Raw genomic sequence first — 18242 nt, forward strand, 5'->3', positions numbered from 1 at the left:
TTTTATTCCACTTTCTTAAAAAATATAAGATAACATTAGCTCATATTTCTTTCTTTCTTTTTTTCTTATATGTTTATGTATTTAAATATATATGATTCGATAGTTACATCGAGTTAGAAGCAAATCGAATCCCTACAAGAAAAGCTCCAGTTATGAGAGCGTATAAAATGGCTTGGTATTAAAATATTTAATAACGACGAAGTCAAAGTATTAAAAGGAAAAGAAAGAAGTGAAAATAATAAGATAAATGTATTTACAATAACGTTCAAAGAAATTAGTAGAATTGGATTCTAAGGATATGTAGGAATTATAGAAAAAAAAAAGTAATTTCACGTGAAAGTCAATGCGCAAGGTATGTAATTGTAGGTGGTGGGAAGAATAAAAGGGTGATGACAGAGGCGACACCTGCCGCTGGAGTATTGCGGCAGACGATGCGTCGTTTCAGTTCCGGTCGTTCCTCGAAAGCGAACGAACATGCGACGTAGAGCGGGAGGTAGTGTTACAGGGGCAGAAGAGGACACGACTGAGGATTCGTTTGGTGTTAGCGCGCGTGACACTAACAATCGCCGAGACATTTGTACGACTAGTCATGGTAAAGAACAGGCCAATTGGAAAATGTAGGCACGTATAACGGGCCAAACGTGCGTGCCCGTTTAAAGCACGACGAATCGATCGTAAAAACGTTGTTAGAAGACATACAACTCTTGTCCTCATCCTACTCCTCCTTCACCTTCACCTTCTTTTCTTTCATCGTTATTGTCTTCTTCTACTCTTGATTTCCTACTTATTCTTCTCTTTTTGTCTCTTATTTTTATTTTTTTTCTGTCTTTTTCTAACCTCCCCTTATTGTACATCAACGACAACGACGCGACGACGACAACGACAGAGCAAAGGTCCATCGTTCGATATCCGAAAAATGGCCAGCTCACCGAGCAGCATTGAAAATCAGATAGACAGTTTCTTGGAACAGTTCAAGCGTAGTGCATCTCGCGCCATGGAGGAGTCCCACAGGTCTGCTTATAGCAATGCCTGCGGAAGTAGTAACATCAGCCGTAGCAGGAGCGGCAATCTGGACCTCGAACTTCTAGAGGCTGGTGAGTCGCGAATGATATGAACGTTCCCTTTCTTGCCAATGGAACGAACAAACAAGCAACCCCTTTAAAGCATTTCATCCCTTTTACCGATTTTAACTTACCTCTTTCGCTTTCAATTCTTTTCACCCTTCTGTATCCTCTTACATCCTAGTCTCCTGCAATTCTCTCTTTCTTGTTGTTAGGGCGTCAACGACATTATTCTTCGATCATGAATATTTTTATTATTCATTCCACATCATTTCTTTACTAAATTTTCTTTTTGCATTTAAATATATAACAATCAAAATCATATTTTAAATATCCTGTTATATGTATAATTTTGTCTTTAATCCATTCGAGTCAGTTTTGAGATACTTTGACTCCTAAATTTATATAACTCTTGAATTAAAGGAAAAAAAACTTTTATAAAGATATTACGTTGTTGCTTTTTTCTAGTTTTTTTTATTGTTGTAAGCTATTAAAAAATATTATCTCTAATGCTCTTTCAAGGTATTCGCGCGATAAAGAAAAAATTAATGAGGTTTTTGGAATATCATTTCATATCAACGCTTTTAAAAATTATGACTTTTGCGTAATCGCTACTGCAATAGCCTAAAAAACGAAACGATAATGAATTTTTCCTAGTGATAAATTCTTGACATTCCGATAAGTAAATTTCCATTTATATTTCGACCTTCTTTTTCATGGTCGCATAATTTTCGCTGAGTAAACGATTAAAAGTCTATAATTAGTAGTTATAAGGTAAGTAATTACTAATAACGGTAACAAATAGCATTTGCAAAACCTAATGTTACATAAGAAACCTTAAAAGAAACAATACGTTTAAAAATACGAAAAACTCCGTGTAAAAACATTCCAAAATAAACGATACTTTTGTTAATTTCGAATGACATACACTTTGAACGAAGATGCACATGCCGCACGGCGAGTCACGTGTCAGTATCCACCTTACCCCCATAGCATAGCTTCAACGTGATTGGTCACGGCTCACGATGCGATGTCATGATGGCGCCGTGCATTTCGGCTTGCATAAATGATGCGCAGAAAAAGAAAAAAAAAGATAGAAAATAAATAAAATACTCATCCTGTGAGTGCATAAAAAGAAAAAGAGGAAAATAAGAGTATTAAAGCTTTCCACATTGCATTTCTTTTTTCGATTTATTTATTATTAAAAAATAAAAGAAACGAGAAAATTAAATTAGGAATGTCACGATTGGCCAATCGGCGATCGATTTTTGAGTTAGTGCAAGCGCGCGAAAGGTTGTGGGAGGACGAAGAGAAGGTTGCAAGACCGTAACTAAAGAGTCGTCGACTCCGGGTGCATCGTTCGAGAAGGGCGGTGAGAAGAAACACCCCTCGTATTGTACCCGCTCGTACGTTCGTAAGTTCGTCCGTCCGGTCGTTCGTTTATATACGTTCCTTTACTCGCTCGGTTGCTTCCTCTCTTTATCGATCAAATGAGAAAACGGTATATCCTCATATAGCACTCCTGTGAGCCTCCTTTTGTCGTCGTAAGTCGGCGCGGCATTCGACCGGAATTTGTCGTCGTGAAGATCGGTTTAAGCCGACATCAGCAACACTACGGCAGCAGCAGTAGCAGAACAGCGGTAGCAGTTATAGTAGCATAGACACTAAAAAAAAAAAACATAGCAAGATAGATAGAGATAAATAGACGTGAGTTAATCGTCGTCGTGGAGGCAAGATGATCCTCCGTCGAAAATCTGTCCATAGCTGCAACTGTCCCTGCCATCAACATTGTTCGACAAGATGCGCAGGTTTGAATCATTAGCCGGTTTTCTATCGGAATTTATATTTTTCCTCTCACACCTTATATACACATACATATATATATACATATATACATACTTTCATTATTACTCTTTAAACTCTGACTGTGTTTGATATTATTCTCTCTCTTTTTCCGTCACTACTTTCTTATCATTCGCCGTTATTGGCTTTTCAATTATTAACATTTTTTGACGCATGAGACAACACTGTGATAAGCACGATAAAGATATATTGATTCATGAGAAAATATAGTAAAAGGTCTTCCATTAATTATTACCTCGATTATTATTTCAGATGACTATTGTAATAAAAGATTCATTAGGATTCATTAAAAAATGGCGCGATATTTAAAAAATGTTCTATTCCTAAGTAGACTTTTTTTATGAAAGGGAAAAATGTTTCACGGCTCGTTCCTTTGTTTATTACTATATATAGAGATTGTGCTTAGGTCGTTTCTTTTCTTCTAAAAGTCAACGTACGTCCTGTGTTATTTGTGGACCGTTTTACGTATCATACGACGTACAAACATATTTACTCCCGCGAAGAGTGCATGCGGTCTCAAGCCCCTCCTCTCTTGCATCATTATACTCCTTTAGTCGATACGTCAGGGCTGTATCTATCAGGCATTAGCACGATTTAATAAAAATACGTACAAGCATACTTTTAACGTATAAAACAAAACTAATCGTAATAGACACCATTTTTATTCTACTTATTTTGATTAATCCGTTTAATGTAATATACATTAAACATACTCCATTTTAACGATTACACGGTTTATAACTAAAATATATATCGTTAGCAATTAAAAAATAAAAATAAGTAGTAATTGTAAGATTCTTATATAACGTAGACGTGGACTATTGAATGCAATTAGCCAGATAATTATAGCTCATTGTTCTAATGTAAAAGGAACTACACTTAATAATTTCGTATCTTCTTTATACGTACGAAGATTATATTTCTTATGCTAAAAAGACAAAGATAAAAGAAGAAAGAACAACGTGCTTAGCGTATTAATATCGATCCTTCCTTTATAAACACCAGACTGATTTTTATTTTACAATAAAATTTTTTTACCTATAATAGACTATTTATAATTACTTTATCTTTACATAAAAAAAGAAATAAAAAATATTTAACACTAAATTATTTAACGTAAAATAACTTTATATTTATTTCACTCTTAACATAATTTTTTCCGTATATATTCGTTTAAATACAAAGATGAATAATTGAATACAATTATATTATTAATTTGATAAGTATTCTTTTATATCTTGGGTTCCGACAATAACGAATACGGTCCTGGATGTTCTTCCCCCTCTCAATTTTTCGTACGAACGAAACGTTCGCCATATCGTCGAACGTACCGTCTAGTAATGTCCATAACATTAAGCGAAAATAGTATTTAAATAGCGTTTTATAAAAGTTAATTTCCGAATATTGTGTGTTATCGATATTAATGGAATTTGAATTAATGGGATATCTACAAAAAGAAACGGTTAAAGGTAAGTAAGGTCTTGAATTATCATGTTTAATCAAAGTGAAAATTTGTCAAGAGAAAAGTGTGACAAGCGATATTCGACCTTTTTGCAAATTGATTTTTCGAACACGTTTGTTTAAAGAATTTTGACAAGTGTTTCTTTTTTTTTTTAAATGATATACGTATATTGTCTTAACGATTGGAACAGTTGTTTTACTTGTATACTTTATTTCTATTTAATTGAATATTCCTTATGTTATCATGATATTGTTTTTTTGACATTATAGTTGTAGCAGATAATATTTCCTGTATCAAGAAGAAGAAGAAGAAGAATTGAAGATAATGGAAATTGATGCAGGAAAATCTGCTTTGACTTGCCAGAGTCAGGTAGTGAGTTGTGTAAATAGTAATGAACATGTGGAAGAAGTTGAAGTGAAGAAAGAGGTAAACAGTATAATTATTTTTATTTACAATCGCATATTAATTTAGTGGTAATAATAATTTTAATCTGTTACACTTTATGTCAAATAAATAATTAATTTGAACTAAATTTATTAAAATATCATATTTATCTTTAGGTAAAGCAAAAAGTACATTCGAGTACTTCAAAGTCAAAGAAACATATGACTAAAATAAAAACAAAAATAGATTCTAATTATGATCCAACTAAATTAGAGGACAGTCCTAGTCAAGTATTGGAACGGTTTAAGCATGGTTGTGAATGTCAAGACGATCAATGTTTTAAAGGACTAAATCCTGAAACTGTGTATAAACATAGATTAAATATCGCTGAGTTAACAAAAGCCGAACATGATATGTACTTAATGGGTGTAATTATGGCTTGTTTAACAAATCCTTACGAAACTGCAAGACATACCGAAAGGCGTAGATTAAGAGCTCATTATGTATACCAAGGTAGAAGAGTATGCTTAGATGCTTTTTTATATTTAGAAAATTGTACACATTATCAAATAAAAAGGATTAGAAAGCATTTAATAACTCATGGTGTTACTCCAAGAGTACATGGCAATCATGGAAAAGTTCCACACAATACATTTTCTTTGGATATTTATAAGATAGCTACGAAATTTTTAAAACATTTTATTGAATCTCAGGAAACCAAACAAAAGACTAAACTTTCTAAGAATGCTCCATTACATCTTCCACCAGATATCACTCGAAAAACTGTTCATGATTTGTATACCAAGTATTGTACCAAAGTTTCACCAGATATTAAAATCATGGGATATTCTACGTTTAGAAGATTCATGAAAGTTCAATTTCCGCAAGTTAAATTTGCTAAATTGGAATTCATAGCTAGGTCACAACCTATGCAGAATCATAGTGGTATTATAGTTGAAACAGATAAAAAAGATGTACCTGAGAAACATTCTGAATCAGCAGAAATAGTTACCGAAGACGGTACAATATTGCCTGTAGTCATTGCAAGCAAAGCAGTAGGACAAAATAGTAGCACTTACTTTCTAACACCGGTTAGTAAAACTAAAGATGATATTAGTTATCAAATAACAACCGATGGTTTATTAGTTGACAGGACAACATTACCTATTGCAGTAACTAAAGTCAATGTTGTTTAAAAGTATTACAATTATTGCAAATCGTTTTTTTTAATATATATAATAATAATGTACCTGTACAAAAGAAATGTTATCCTTATGTATTAAAATATGTAAATAACGTGATATATCTATTGCACATAAATTATTTTTAATTAGTAAAAAAGAAATTGTATAGGTGGTATTAATCGTTGGAAAACAATAGTGTAAACTGGTGAGTTTTTATTTTATAAATTACAATTAAATATAACAATAAATTACATGACTATCCTGTATTTTCGGATTATTAATAATTAGAAGTAATATATTTTGTGAAAAATGCAGTTTTGTGTAGTTGTTATATATAATATATAAAACAAAAAGAAAAGGAAAAATATATATATTTAATCATTTTGATATTTATAGGAAACAAATATTATCCAAATATTATTTAATAGCATACTTACTACATACTTACTACATATGTATATATAATATACATATACACATATATTATCATATAATGAAAATTTGATATATATATTTAATAGTAAATATTTAATAGATAATATATAAATGTTTTTTATTTTTTATTTTGAAAATATATTCTTTAAAATATAAAGTAAAATTGTGGTAAATACTTTTTAATATATAAAAATATATGTCCCTAGATAATTTATACGCGAGAAGAGGAACACAAAAATTCGAAATATTTCTCATTTCAGATTCAAGAAATAAATTCCCATCTAATAGCTCAGTGTTTCTCAATTTAAGAATCTTAAGAACATTAATAATAAAAATATGATTTATATTATTAAATTTTACTATCGAACTATTTAACACAAAAGAAATCACAATAAAATAACATATTATAATGAATAATATTTAAACATATTTGGATTGTTATTTTAGTTTATCTTATTTATATAGATTAATTATAAATTGCAATGATAAAAAGATTATTAAAGATCATACAATAATTATTTATCAGATATACATATATCTTAAATATTAGTAGACATTAAATGAATAAAATGCATCACGTTTGAGAGCCTCTTATTTTACAGTTATATTAGCAATATTGTAGGTACAACAGGGAACTATTTCAACTGGTTGGGTTCTGCAAGGTCATATGAGTGCAATCTAGGATCAGATACTATTCTCACAGTTTTGGTATACAGTTTATAGTGAAGAAGTGCATACTACTATCTCAATAAATGTTATTAAAAAACATTATTATAGTGAAATTACATACGCATGTATTTACATCTAATTCAGTTTATAATATCTGTATATTACAATAATTATTATAAATTTGTTTTTTTCTAAATAAAACATTGTTAAATAATTAGATTGGCTTTTCTAATAGTTAAAATAAACTGTGTGCAGTGCCCTAATAAAATAATTATAATTTTAAATATAATGTTTATATATATTTTCGTAATATTTTGAAATGAAATCTTAAAAAATTGTTAAACTATATATTAAATTATTTGTATTATTCTTGTAGAAGATGTCGAGAGTATGACCGGTGAAATAGAGAACGGGGATCTTGCAGTTCGAGATGTTGCAGATCTTCTTCAACCACAATATGCTATAATTGCTGGTAAATAAAAATTAACTTTTCATTTAATATAGATAATTGATCAATAATCAAAACTTTAATATTAATATTTTATTTATTTATTTTCTGTATTTATTAATACTTTGATACACCAATTTCTATTTGGAGGCCAGAATCACACTTTTGTTATGGTAATAAATGGGAAAAATTAAATCATAGACTGTGGTTGGAATCTTTTCTCTGTGACTCTATAGCGAATGAGTTAAATTAATATTTTATATATTTATTTTCTGTATTTATTTAATTTTGTTTTTCTTTCTGTGCATATATAGGAGGTAAGACAAGAGAAGGATGTCCAATAATTACTTTTCCTGATAATGGTAGCTTCCATAATTTGACTGATTTGGATTATCAGCGTCTCATGCTATATCTCACTTCGGTGCCAACGTAAGAATCAATTTTATATAATTATAAAAAGAAAGAGAGACAACTAGAGAGTAGAGTAGTGTTATTTTTGAGTATATAATAAAACAAATATTTTTCAGTTTACAAGAAGCTGACCTTGGATTTCACTTAATTATTGATAGAAGAAATGATAAGTGGAATTCAGTCAAAACAGTCCTGTTGAAAATTTCTGTAGGTATTAATTTGTTATTATTGTTTTATTTTTTTAATTATTTTTTACTTCTTCGTTGATAAAATATTTCATTGTTTTTTTTTTGTACATTAGGGATTTTTCCCTGGATTAGTACACGTAGCGTATGTTTTGCGACCAGCTGGTTTTTTACAAAAAGCTATATCAGAAGTGTCAAATAAATTGTTCAGAGAAGATTTCAAATTTCGAGTTATATTTTTAGCGAATGTTACCGAACTCTATGAGTTTATAGATAAAGATCAACTTACTGAACAACTAGGTGGAAATCTACCATATTGTCACCATACTTGGATACAAAATAGAATTGTAAATATATATTTCAGAATATTTAATATCTAATTATTATAAAAATATATTTCTAATAATCGTCTTTGTATTTTATAATTTATAGAGTTTAGAAAAATTTTCATCTATGACACAAGATGTATCACTTGCATTGGATTCTTTTACTCAACGTTTAGCTGAAATAGAATTTCCAAATAATACGATTGCTACTACAACTTTATTATCTCAACAGCAAGCGGAATATAATGAATTGAAAGAAGAAATACTTAGTGCTGCTAGACATGGCGAGGCTCTTTTAGATAGCGTACGACAATTAACTGGCAAAAGTACACCGGATAGATTAGGAAATGTTGCAGCGGTAGAAAGGTAATAATAATAAATTTCAAAAAGAATTCTTACTTCTATTATAGCATTAAAAATAAATCTATACGAGATTCCTTTTCTGCTCTCTACATAGATTACTTGTGCAACTAGAAGAAACCGAACGTACGTTTGATCTATTTTGGTCGCATCATAGTTCACGTTTGAGACACTGTCTAGCTTTGAGACAGTTCGAACAAGACTTCAGAGAGCTGCAAGCAACGTTAGATCAACATTTAAAAACTGTAGAAGAAATGACCGAAGTTGGAGAGACTCAAGCAAGAGTTGAACAATTACTCTGTGATACATCAGCATTTCAAAGAATATGCAGGGTGTGTATGTTAATTATAGTTTATTGTGCGTTATTAACTGCTTTATTTGAAAAATATATAAGTCAAATATTGAATAAAACAGCTACACTGAGGAGGCTATCAACTTGAATAAAATTTATGGTAAACATAATACCATTTGAAAATTTGTCACTTTTAATGTCTCGTGTGTGTATATTACATCATACATATATATGTATATTTACATATGTATGAAGGAAATATTTCTAAATTGAACACACATAAGTGTTAAATATAAATTCATAGGAAAGTTAATTTAAAAAAGAACAAAAATAATAATTACATTAATAGCTGTACATTTAAAATCGTAAATGTTGCACAAAAAGCACTAAGCGATCCAAACCAGTATAATCTTTTTTATTCCAAACAAAAAATTAAAAATTAAAGTTTATATAATATAAAAATTTATTTTCCTTTAAATGTAGAAATATAAAGAATTCTGGTTTGGATATTTTCACAAGCAGTAACATATATAATGCACATCATGCACAAAATGTTACTCTGCACCGCTTTCCTCATTTTGTCGATAGTCCTATTTGTTGCATACCATGTGGATTTGGGTCTTGGTAAGCAATCCACTTAACAAAATACATGTATTCTGTGATAGAATTTACATTTTAAAATATTTCTATCTGTAATTTAGTATCTACATTTCTAAATTTTCTGTCTATTGGTATATACTTGAATCTAAATTGAATCTATCTTTTTATTTTGTCAAGTATTTGCTGGTTTTAATGAATTAAATCTCTATCTTTTAATATATATATTGTTATATAATATACTTATGTTTTTTATATTGTAAAAAAAAAAGAAAAAAGAAAACAAGAAAAAGAAGTATAGAGATTTGATTCATGTCGTATATTGGCATGATATATTTTGAGAATGAGTACTGTTATTTTTCACTATGCACTGCACGTATATATATACATATATATAATAGTCTATTTCTTTATAAAAAAATTTTATTAGATTTAAAAAAAAAAAGAAATTTCCAAAAATATGATTGCTTGTAGAGTTTTATTGTCTTAATAATTTAAGTTGCATATAAGTATAATTATATATACTTATAGGGAGACATAGATCGTGCTGAGGAAGTGATATCTGCAGGTCAACAATTGTTATCTGGAAGACATCAGTGTCCTGCGGATGTCGTTGAACCAAAATGCGTGGAACTTCAGAGGATTTGTACTATCCTTAGTCAACGATTAGAAAGGCGATTACATATGTTAACAAAATGTAGAGAACTTATGGAGCGTATAGATAAGGTAGTACACCGTTTATTTAAAATCATTCTTAATTATTTGATAGATCGATCATATTTTGTATTTTATTTGTATTTAGGCTAATACTTGGTGCACGCGTGGTATAGAATTACTTGCATCACAAAATAGCACTACGTCTCCAGACCAAGCTCTTCAAGAACTGCAACAATTAATAGAAGCTGCAGAAGAATTTCATCATCCTAGATGTATTTTTCAAGATTCAATCATGCCAGAAACCAAGGCACTTATTACTCAGGTTTGAATTTGTTTTTATGATTTTTTCTTACGATTCGTTTTATCTACATTTAAACAAAAGGATACACTTTTATTGAAGTTTATAATCATTGCATAAGGTTTTACAAAGAATAGAAGATGTATCTATGATGTGCGATAAAAGAATTATGGCACTGAAGCAACAATTAATTAAACCAGCAAAACCAGTTCAACCTGTAACACCAGAACCAGTAAAGCCATTACAACCACTGCCTCAAATTGTAAAACCTGGAAGAATCTTGAAGAAAGCAAATACAATGCCAAAGGTATTTGAATACATTTTTTCAAATATTTTAGGAACATTAATTAATTCTTTCGTTATGGCAGTCCGCTCCACTGGAGTAATGCTACTGATTGAAGCACCGTGCTAAAAAGTGTGCACATTGCACGTCAGTATTCTTCTGTGTTTGCACTTACGTTTTTCAAAGCTACCTTGACATTCTCTTTTATGTACATTTTTTAAGTGTTACATAACAAATGTAATGTAATATAATGTAATGTATTTTTTATTGCATTCTAAAGTACATAACAACTGTTTCGTCGCATTATATAAGAAACATAAAAATAATTACATTTTATGCATACAGCAGTGTGTTTTTTACAATAGTATTCAGGCATGGAAAAAAAAAAATTATCCAAAAACATGTATGCGTATTAATGCATATAATGCGTATAATAATTCAACGGGTACAGTAGATAAAGTCAATATGGTTATAAGCACTTTGAGCTCAACATGCAAATCATTGAAGTCGTACTGTAAATTTACTTACATTTGCTAAATATATGCATTTGGAATGCTTATTGCCTTTACAAACATAAAATAAAAAATCCCATATTTACGGTAAAGTTTCAACTGCAATTAATCAAAGAAATACTGGAAAAATATCATCAAAATAAATTTAAATGGAAAACAGTCGGGTGGATGCGAACTATAGTGGACACTTGTAACGAAAGGGTTAATATGTCAAATTATAATTCTTAGTAATATAATTGAGAATGGTAAATTTCAAAACAAGGATCGACACATAATCGGTACTTGTATACACATGTTGCATAGTCGCCTATTATTGTGGGCGCTTGTAACAAATTAGAATATGTTTACATTTTTAATATGATCATTTATTTTTATATATGAAAGATGGAAATGAGTCCTATAGAAGGAGAATCTTCATCACCAGAAAGCGAACCACGAGATATAGAAGCTTTACGTTTAAAATGCGGCCATGTTTTAGCAGAACTTGTTGATACCGAACGAATTTATGTTGCCGAATTAGGATCTATTATTAAAGGTTATAAAATAGAGTTAACAAATGAATCAATGGCTCATTTAATACCAGCAGCACTCGTTGGCAAAGCTGAAGTGTTGTTTGGAAACCTAGAGGATATTTACATTTTTCACGGAGAAACATTTCTAAGGGATTTGGAAAATTGTATTTCAAATACTGAACTTGTTGCTCTTTGTTTTGTTCAAAGGGTATGAATATGTTTGATGATAATCATTACTGTTAAGTCGATTAAGAATTAAAATATTAAATAACATTATCAAATTGTTTGTACAATTTTTTTTAGAGAGAGATATTCTTTAGGCTGTATAGTTATTACTGTCAAAATATTCCAAGATCAGAAAGATTACGAGAACAGATACAAAACGAACCACAATTTTTAGCAGCATGTCAACAAAGACTCGGTCACAAACTTCCGCTTGCAGCTTATCTTCTAAAACCTGTTCAAAGAATTACTAAGTATCAACTATTATTAAAAGATTTATTAAAGTATAGCGATGAGCCATCATGTTGCACAGAATTGCAAGAAGCCATAGATTGTATGCTGGTCGTATTGAAATGTGTTAACGATAGCATGCATCAAACTGCTATCACTGGTTTTGGTGTAAGTAAAGGCTTACATGTTAAATTTGAAGTTTTAATTAGTTTTTTAATTTTTTATAATATTTACTTCTTATTTACTTTTTATTTTATTTTATTTTCAGGGTGATTTAAGTGCACAGGGCGAACTTTTATTACAAGGTTCATTTAGTGTTTGGAGCAGCAGTAAACGTGAACTTAATCTTTTAAGATTAAAACCATCACAACGACATATTTTCCTGTATGAAAAAGCGCTTATATTTTGTAAGCACAGTAAGCCTCAAGCACACAATAAAGCTACGTATCATTTCAAAAGATATTTAAAGGTACGACGGTATAATTTTGATTTTTCATATTTTAAAGAGTATATAATCGTAAACTTTTGATGTAGATGTCTCAGATTGGTTTAACAGAATCAGTAAAAGGTGATGCAAGACGATTTGAAATTTGGCTCCAAGGTAGAGCCGAAGTTCATACAATACAAGCACCTAGTATAGACGTTAAACAATCTTGGGTAAAACAAATCAAAGGTGTTTTAATGTCTCAATTAGCTGAACTTAAAGGGAAACAAAACTCGGCGTTTGGCAAATCTAATCACAAGTATAAATTTAATAAAATAGTTTCCATTCTTATCGAATTGATTTATTTCTTTATTTTTTTTTTATTGCAGACCTTTACGTCAAACGATCTCGTGGGAAGCTCAAAGTAGTATTTCTGGATCTTTACGCACACTTTCAGTGGATGGCAATAGCGTCATATCACACATAACCGATGTGTCTCAATCAACGGAAGACGATGTTGCTTGGAGTTCAGAAAATAGTAATACTGACGATGAAGATGCTTTCGGTGATAGTCCTGGTTCGGCACCTGTAAGTTTATTATTTCCAAGTTAATGAAATATAATAGTAGCTCTAAAAAGGAAAATACATTTATTATACATAATATATATATATATATTATGTATAATACATATATATGATAGAAAATATTTATTTGCCATTAGGGTGGAAGATATGTAGCATTAGCAGATTATTGCGCTGTTGGGCAATCTGAAGTCACTATGCATGAAGGTGACAATTTAGAACTACTGAAAGTTGGTTGCGCAGGTTGGTGGTTTGTTAAACTCATAGGGACAGGTCTTGAAGGATGGGCACCAGCCGCTTATCTGGAACCAATGAATCGCAAAACATCACGCAGTTCACAATCAGTTAATAGTCAAGAGACTATATGAAATAGGCGATTAACACATTAGATTAACTAATGTGTTAAATAATTAATCATTACACTGTTGAGGAATATCAATTGTTGAGAATTACTGTTAAATACGGTATTTTGAAACTTTTTTCAAGATGAATATACAGAGAAGATTAAATGAAACTTTCTTCTATATAGATTTCAGCTAATGGTTTGTATATGGACTTACACTTTTCTGGTACAGTATTGATGGATAAGGTGCATTTGGATAATATTTACTTCATTTTTTAAACATGTCTGATATATGGCATGAAATGAAATATTGAAGTGTGAACAGGATTTGTTGGATTTTAATTACCGATGAAAGATGAGGAAATAATTTATTATACCCAATTAATGTAAGAATGTATAAAAGTGAGAGAGAAAGAAAGAGAAAGAGAGACAATGAATTTGATAATTGCATTGCATTCAAATTTTTGCAATGCTTCTTGATGATAAATAGCGCTTATATTAAATAGAAAAATTTACCTATTACAAGATATATATATATCTATGTGAAAGGTAGAGAAAGACATTTATTATTAATATAGTATTGTACAAAAAAAATTGCTCGGTGATGAATTTCCCGAAATATGTGCACGTACATATGTATATTTAGAATAAAATTAAACGCGTTTGTATAATAATTAACATGCAGATTTAAATTCTGTATGGCACATTATAAGCAAAGGACGAAGAATAGAGATGCCGAAGATGAAGCTGCGCTGATTTATATATGAATACCATCCTTGCAGTGTTATTTAACATTTTAACAAATGAACTATAAGTAAAAAACGTTTGCAAATAATAGTTTTAACATGTGACCTGTACAATAAGTTAAATCGGTTATATGCAAATATTCCAAAGTTATTATCATTACATAGGAGTATTATTGTTTTTAATATATTATATTATATTATTATTATTATTATAGAGCATTAGTATGTGAATGTTATTTTATTTGAAAGAGAAAAAAAAGAAGTGCATGTAATTGGAGGGTAAATGCAAATATATTTTTCTTCCACGCTTTTTCACGATATTCGTCAAAGTTTACGAATTTGTACCTTTAAATTAGAATGATTATCTAGTTTCTTCTTTCTATAAAGCAATATAGTACAATTTAGATTAGATATTTTTTAAGTATTCTTATGCGATACATATATGAATATATATAAATGATAGAATATTTGCATACTATCGTAAACAAAAAAAATGAAATGGTCACTTTGCCTTAAAAGGTAAAATGTGTGATACATACAGTGTTAGTTTTCATGCTTCTGTGATTATTTATTTTACACACATGCAGAAGTATTTAGTTATATATATATATAATATTGCCATTTTTAGGATATTACATAATATTGTTAATGAGTCATTATGACCAAAAAACTAAACATTTTTAACGATCATAAGTAAAATAAAACAAAAATACAAAAATGTGGCTAATAAAATGTTAAATTTAAAATGCGAAACGAAATAAAAATAATTGTGAGATGTACACACAATTCTTCTAGATGATAAAATGTTAACACCAAGTATCATGCAATATTTGAGGGAAAAAAAAACATAATTGACTATGATAATATTTCTAATCTTAATTTAAAAATACATAATATTTTAGGAATCAAACAGTCAGTCTCAGTTTTAGCTAAATGCGTAATCCATAAATAAATTCATAATAATAATAATAATAATAATAATAATAATAATAATAATAATAATAATAATAATAAATAAAAACAAAAACATGTGTACATATAATTTGTACTCAGAGTTTGTATGGACATAGATTAACGGAATGAAACTTAAAAACTTCATAAAAGCGTCTATCTGCTTTCTTTCACTAAGTACTATGCAGGAACTATGTGCATTAAATAAATGGTATTATCTATAAAATGATTAATTGATAAGTTTGATTTAAATTAAATTTTTAATACTAAATACAGGGTTCCCCAAATGTAATAATTATTAGACACGATATATTTATTAAATATTGAATTATTTATTTTTGCAATCTACAAGAAAGTAGAAAAGCAAACTATAGCAATATTATCAAATTTATGTAATTTATATAGTTTTACGATTATTATTATTATTATCTCGATTATATATTTGCTATTTCATATGTCAAAGAGTTCAAATGCAATAGAAATTTGTAGTTTAAATATATTTTTATCCATTTTCACGCCGTCCTCATACTAATTCTAAAATTTTGGTCAGATAAACTAAATCTATTTAATTATATATACATATGTATATATTATTTATGTTTTTTGTTATTAACGTTTGTTTAAAAGTAATTAAAATAAGTAAATTATAATTGAATAAAAAAGCATGATATTATCAAAGTCTAAGTTTACAATAGGAGACAAAAAAATGTTTAATATTTAGAGTAATATATATACATATAAGCCCAACGAGTTAGCGAAGATTTTTATTTAAAATAGGTAACACACAACAAGTTTACCTGCATAATACAGCTTTATGTGAAAAAAGATTTTATATGTTTGTGCTATTTGTTAAAAGGAAAAAAAATAATTCTAACACATTGAACGCCAGCCTTATTTTAGGATTATTGCAGGATTCCTCTTTTTTTATTCTAAGTAAGCACATTTTATGCATTGATATGTTGTATTTGTTATCGTTTATTTTTTTTCTCCATTTGATTAATTTCTAAGAAAATACAGACAAAGGTCTGTAAAAAATCAGATCAACTGATCTGATCAAGTCAGATCTGACTTGTCAGATGACAAGTCAATCTGAAAAAATGTATGTATAGGTCATTATCTGTTTAGTCGTAGACAAGCAATACAAGCGCTGATGTTCAATATGTTAATTGTAGCATCTAAATATGTTCATATAATCTTTGCGATATGATCTTTTATTTATATTTTAGTTAGAAAAATAAAAAAGAATAAGAAGAAGCTGAAATACATCATAAGTAGAAAAAGTGATTCAAATCATTAAAAAAAAAAGATTTTGTAGCGATTATACATATATAGACAATAATCTTGTCCATTGTTAAATGATATTATTCAACTTTGAAAACATTTTTTGAACATGATAACAATTCACACAATAATAATATTACAATATCGCCATACTTCCCTAAATACACTTGCAAATATAAGCAGATTCTTGCATACAAATTCTTGATGTAGGTAAATCATTTTATTAAAAAACTAATAAGAGTTAAGATCTGCAAACATTCAGAATGTATGTAGACGGATAAACTCTTGTTGTTATTTAGAAATATCAACTGCTTTTTACTAAAGGGTTCCTTTTGTTGTTCCTTCGATGATAAAGAGGAATAAATTATATTTTTACACGTAATTTGGATGCTGAAATTGCTTCTATTTGCTGTAAAATGCTATTATATATATATATATATATATATATATATATATATATATTGACATATACAGATTTCTCAATTCATATACTTTAAGAACAATTATAAGAAAACTAATTATATATGGGATCTTACTTTGGGGAACAAAATTCTGGATTTTATCCTATAGTCTAGTAACAATAAACAGCCATATATTTTTCTGGAGTATTATGAAATATTATTTATGTATGTCACGATGATTAATATTTTATATTTAAGGTATACTTTTTTTTCTCTTGCAGTAATAGAATTTTGATTCTCAAAGATGTTGAGGAAAAATCAAATTTATTATAACGAAGTTAAACAAAATTTGCTATTATGTTTTAAATCGATATTTTTTATAATCATTGATACGTTCTCAATATATAAATTGTACATTGCTTAACGAAAAACTTCATTCTAAGATAAAAAAAGGAAAACATATTACAGAATTTAATATAATAAAATGCAAATGATATTACATTTATTTTCATACTTCCTATGTATATTTTTAAACAAATATAAGTGAGAGCAAGTATATAATAATAATAATAATAATAATAATAATAATAATAATAATAATAATATATCTTTATCATTTGTTTGCATAAAGTATTTTTTTTTTTTTAGCAATTGTGTTTGTTTTATGTGAGAGATCAGATAATTTTAAAATAATAAATTAAATTATTGTGTAAGATATATATATGAATTTATATGCATTGAAATTTGTGCGATCTTTTTTAAATCAATACGTAATCATCTAACAAAATTTTTCAAGGTCTATATATTTTGATCTATTATAATATTGTTACACACGTAACAAAAGGTCATAGGAACAAAGATAGGTTTGTATAAAATTACAATCTTATATAATTTAAATTGCATGCAAAATAATTTACGCGAAGTTAGGTTAGATTTGTTAATTCCTTCTAAATTCATTAGAAACGATATAGAAAATAATATAAAATCGTTTATTGTAGCATGATATTTATTGAAGTCATAATTAAAAAATAAATATTAGCCGTATTTAATATTTTTCAAATTTGAAATACGTTCGAATATTCGTCGCCATTTTTAATTTCTAAAATTGGCGGTAACCAGCAA

At 28.7% G+C, this 18242-nt stretch overlaps 2 protein-coding genes across 4 annotated transcripts; both read left to right on the forward strand.

Annotated features, from left to right (window-relative positions):
* The first annotated feature begins 916 nt into the window (after positions 1-916).
* Positions 917-14143, forward strand: LOC122522984 (guanine nucleotide exchange factor DBS-like). Of its 3 annotated transcripts, none has more exons than XM_043644475.1 (17): positions 933-1094; positions 7435-7530; positions 7821-7935; positions 8034-8124; positions 8219-8449; positions 8535-8794; positions 8886-9120; positions 9669-9704; positions 10209-10403; positions 10480-10656; positions 10754-10939; positions 11812-12147; positions 12243-12560; positions 12661-12861; positions 12927-13135; positions 13206-13404; positions 13539-14143. In XM_043644475.1, the coding sequence occupies exons 1-17, from the start codon at positions 995-997 to the stop codon at positions 13764-13766; spliced, it is 3213 nt and encodes a 1070-aa protein (XP_043500410.1). In that variant the 5' UTR covers positions 933-994; the 3' UTR covers positions 13767-14143. The 3 variants fall into 3 exon arrangements, with proteins under 3 accessions (XP_043500401.1, XP_043500410.1, XP_043500419.1); XM_043644484.1 differs by lacking the exon at positions 933-1094 and adding an exon at positions 2324-2869; XM_043644466.1 differs by lacking the exon at positions 9669-9704 and having other exon boundaries at positions 917-1094.
* LOC122522999 lies at positions 4155-6034 on the forward strand. The gene is made up of 3 exons (XM_043644497.1): positions 4155-4393; positions 4656-4812; positions 4947-6034. Exons 2-3 carry the CDS (start codon positions 4711-4713, stop codon positions 5964-5966), a joined length of 1122 nt encoding a protein of 373 aa, XP_043500432.1. The 5' UTR covers positions 4155-4393; positions 4656-4710; the 3' UTR covers positions 5967-6034.
* Positions 14144-18242: the final 4099 nt, after the last annotated feature.

This window comes from Polistes fuscatus, unplaced genomic scaffold, assembly GCF_010416935.1.
Source record: "Polistes fuscatus isolate 324 unplaced genomic scaffold, CU_Pfus_HIC Scaffold1, whole genome shotgun sequence".
NCBI lineage: Eukaryota > Metazoa > Arthropoda > Insecta > Hymenoptera > Vespidae > Polistes > Polistes fuscatus.

Coding starts and splice junctions, on each gene's coding strand:
- LOC122522984 (XM_043644466.1), top strand. CDS start 917: ATGGCCAGCTCACCGAGCAGCATTGAAAATCAGATAGACAGTTTCTTG. Junction 10,404..10,479: donor TTATGGAGCGTATAGATAAG/GTAGTACACCGT, acceptor ATTTGTATTTAG/GCTAATACTTGGTGCACGCG. Junction 10,940..11,811: donor AAGCAAATACAATGCCAAAG/GTATTTGAATAC, acceptor TATATATGAAAG/ATGGAAATGAGTCCTATAGA.
- LOC122522999 (XM_043644497.1), top strand. CDS start 4,711: ATGGAAATTGATGCAGGAAAATCTGCTTTGACTTGCCAGAGTCAGGTA. Junction 4,813..4,946: donor AAGTTGAAGTGAAGAAAGAG/GTAAACAGTATA, acceptor ATTTATCTTTAG/GTAAAGCAAAAAGTACATTC.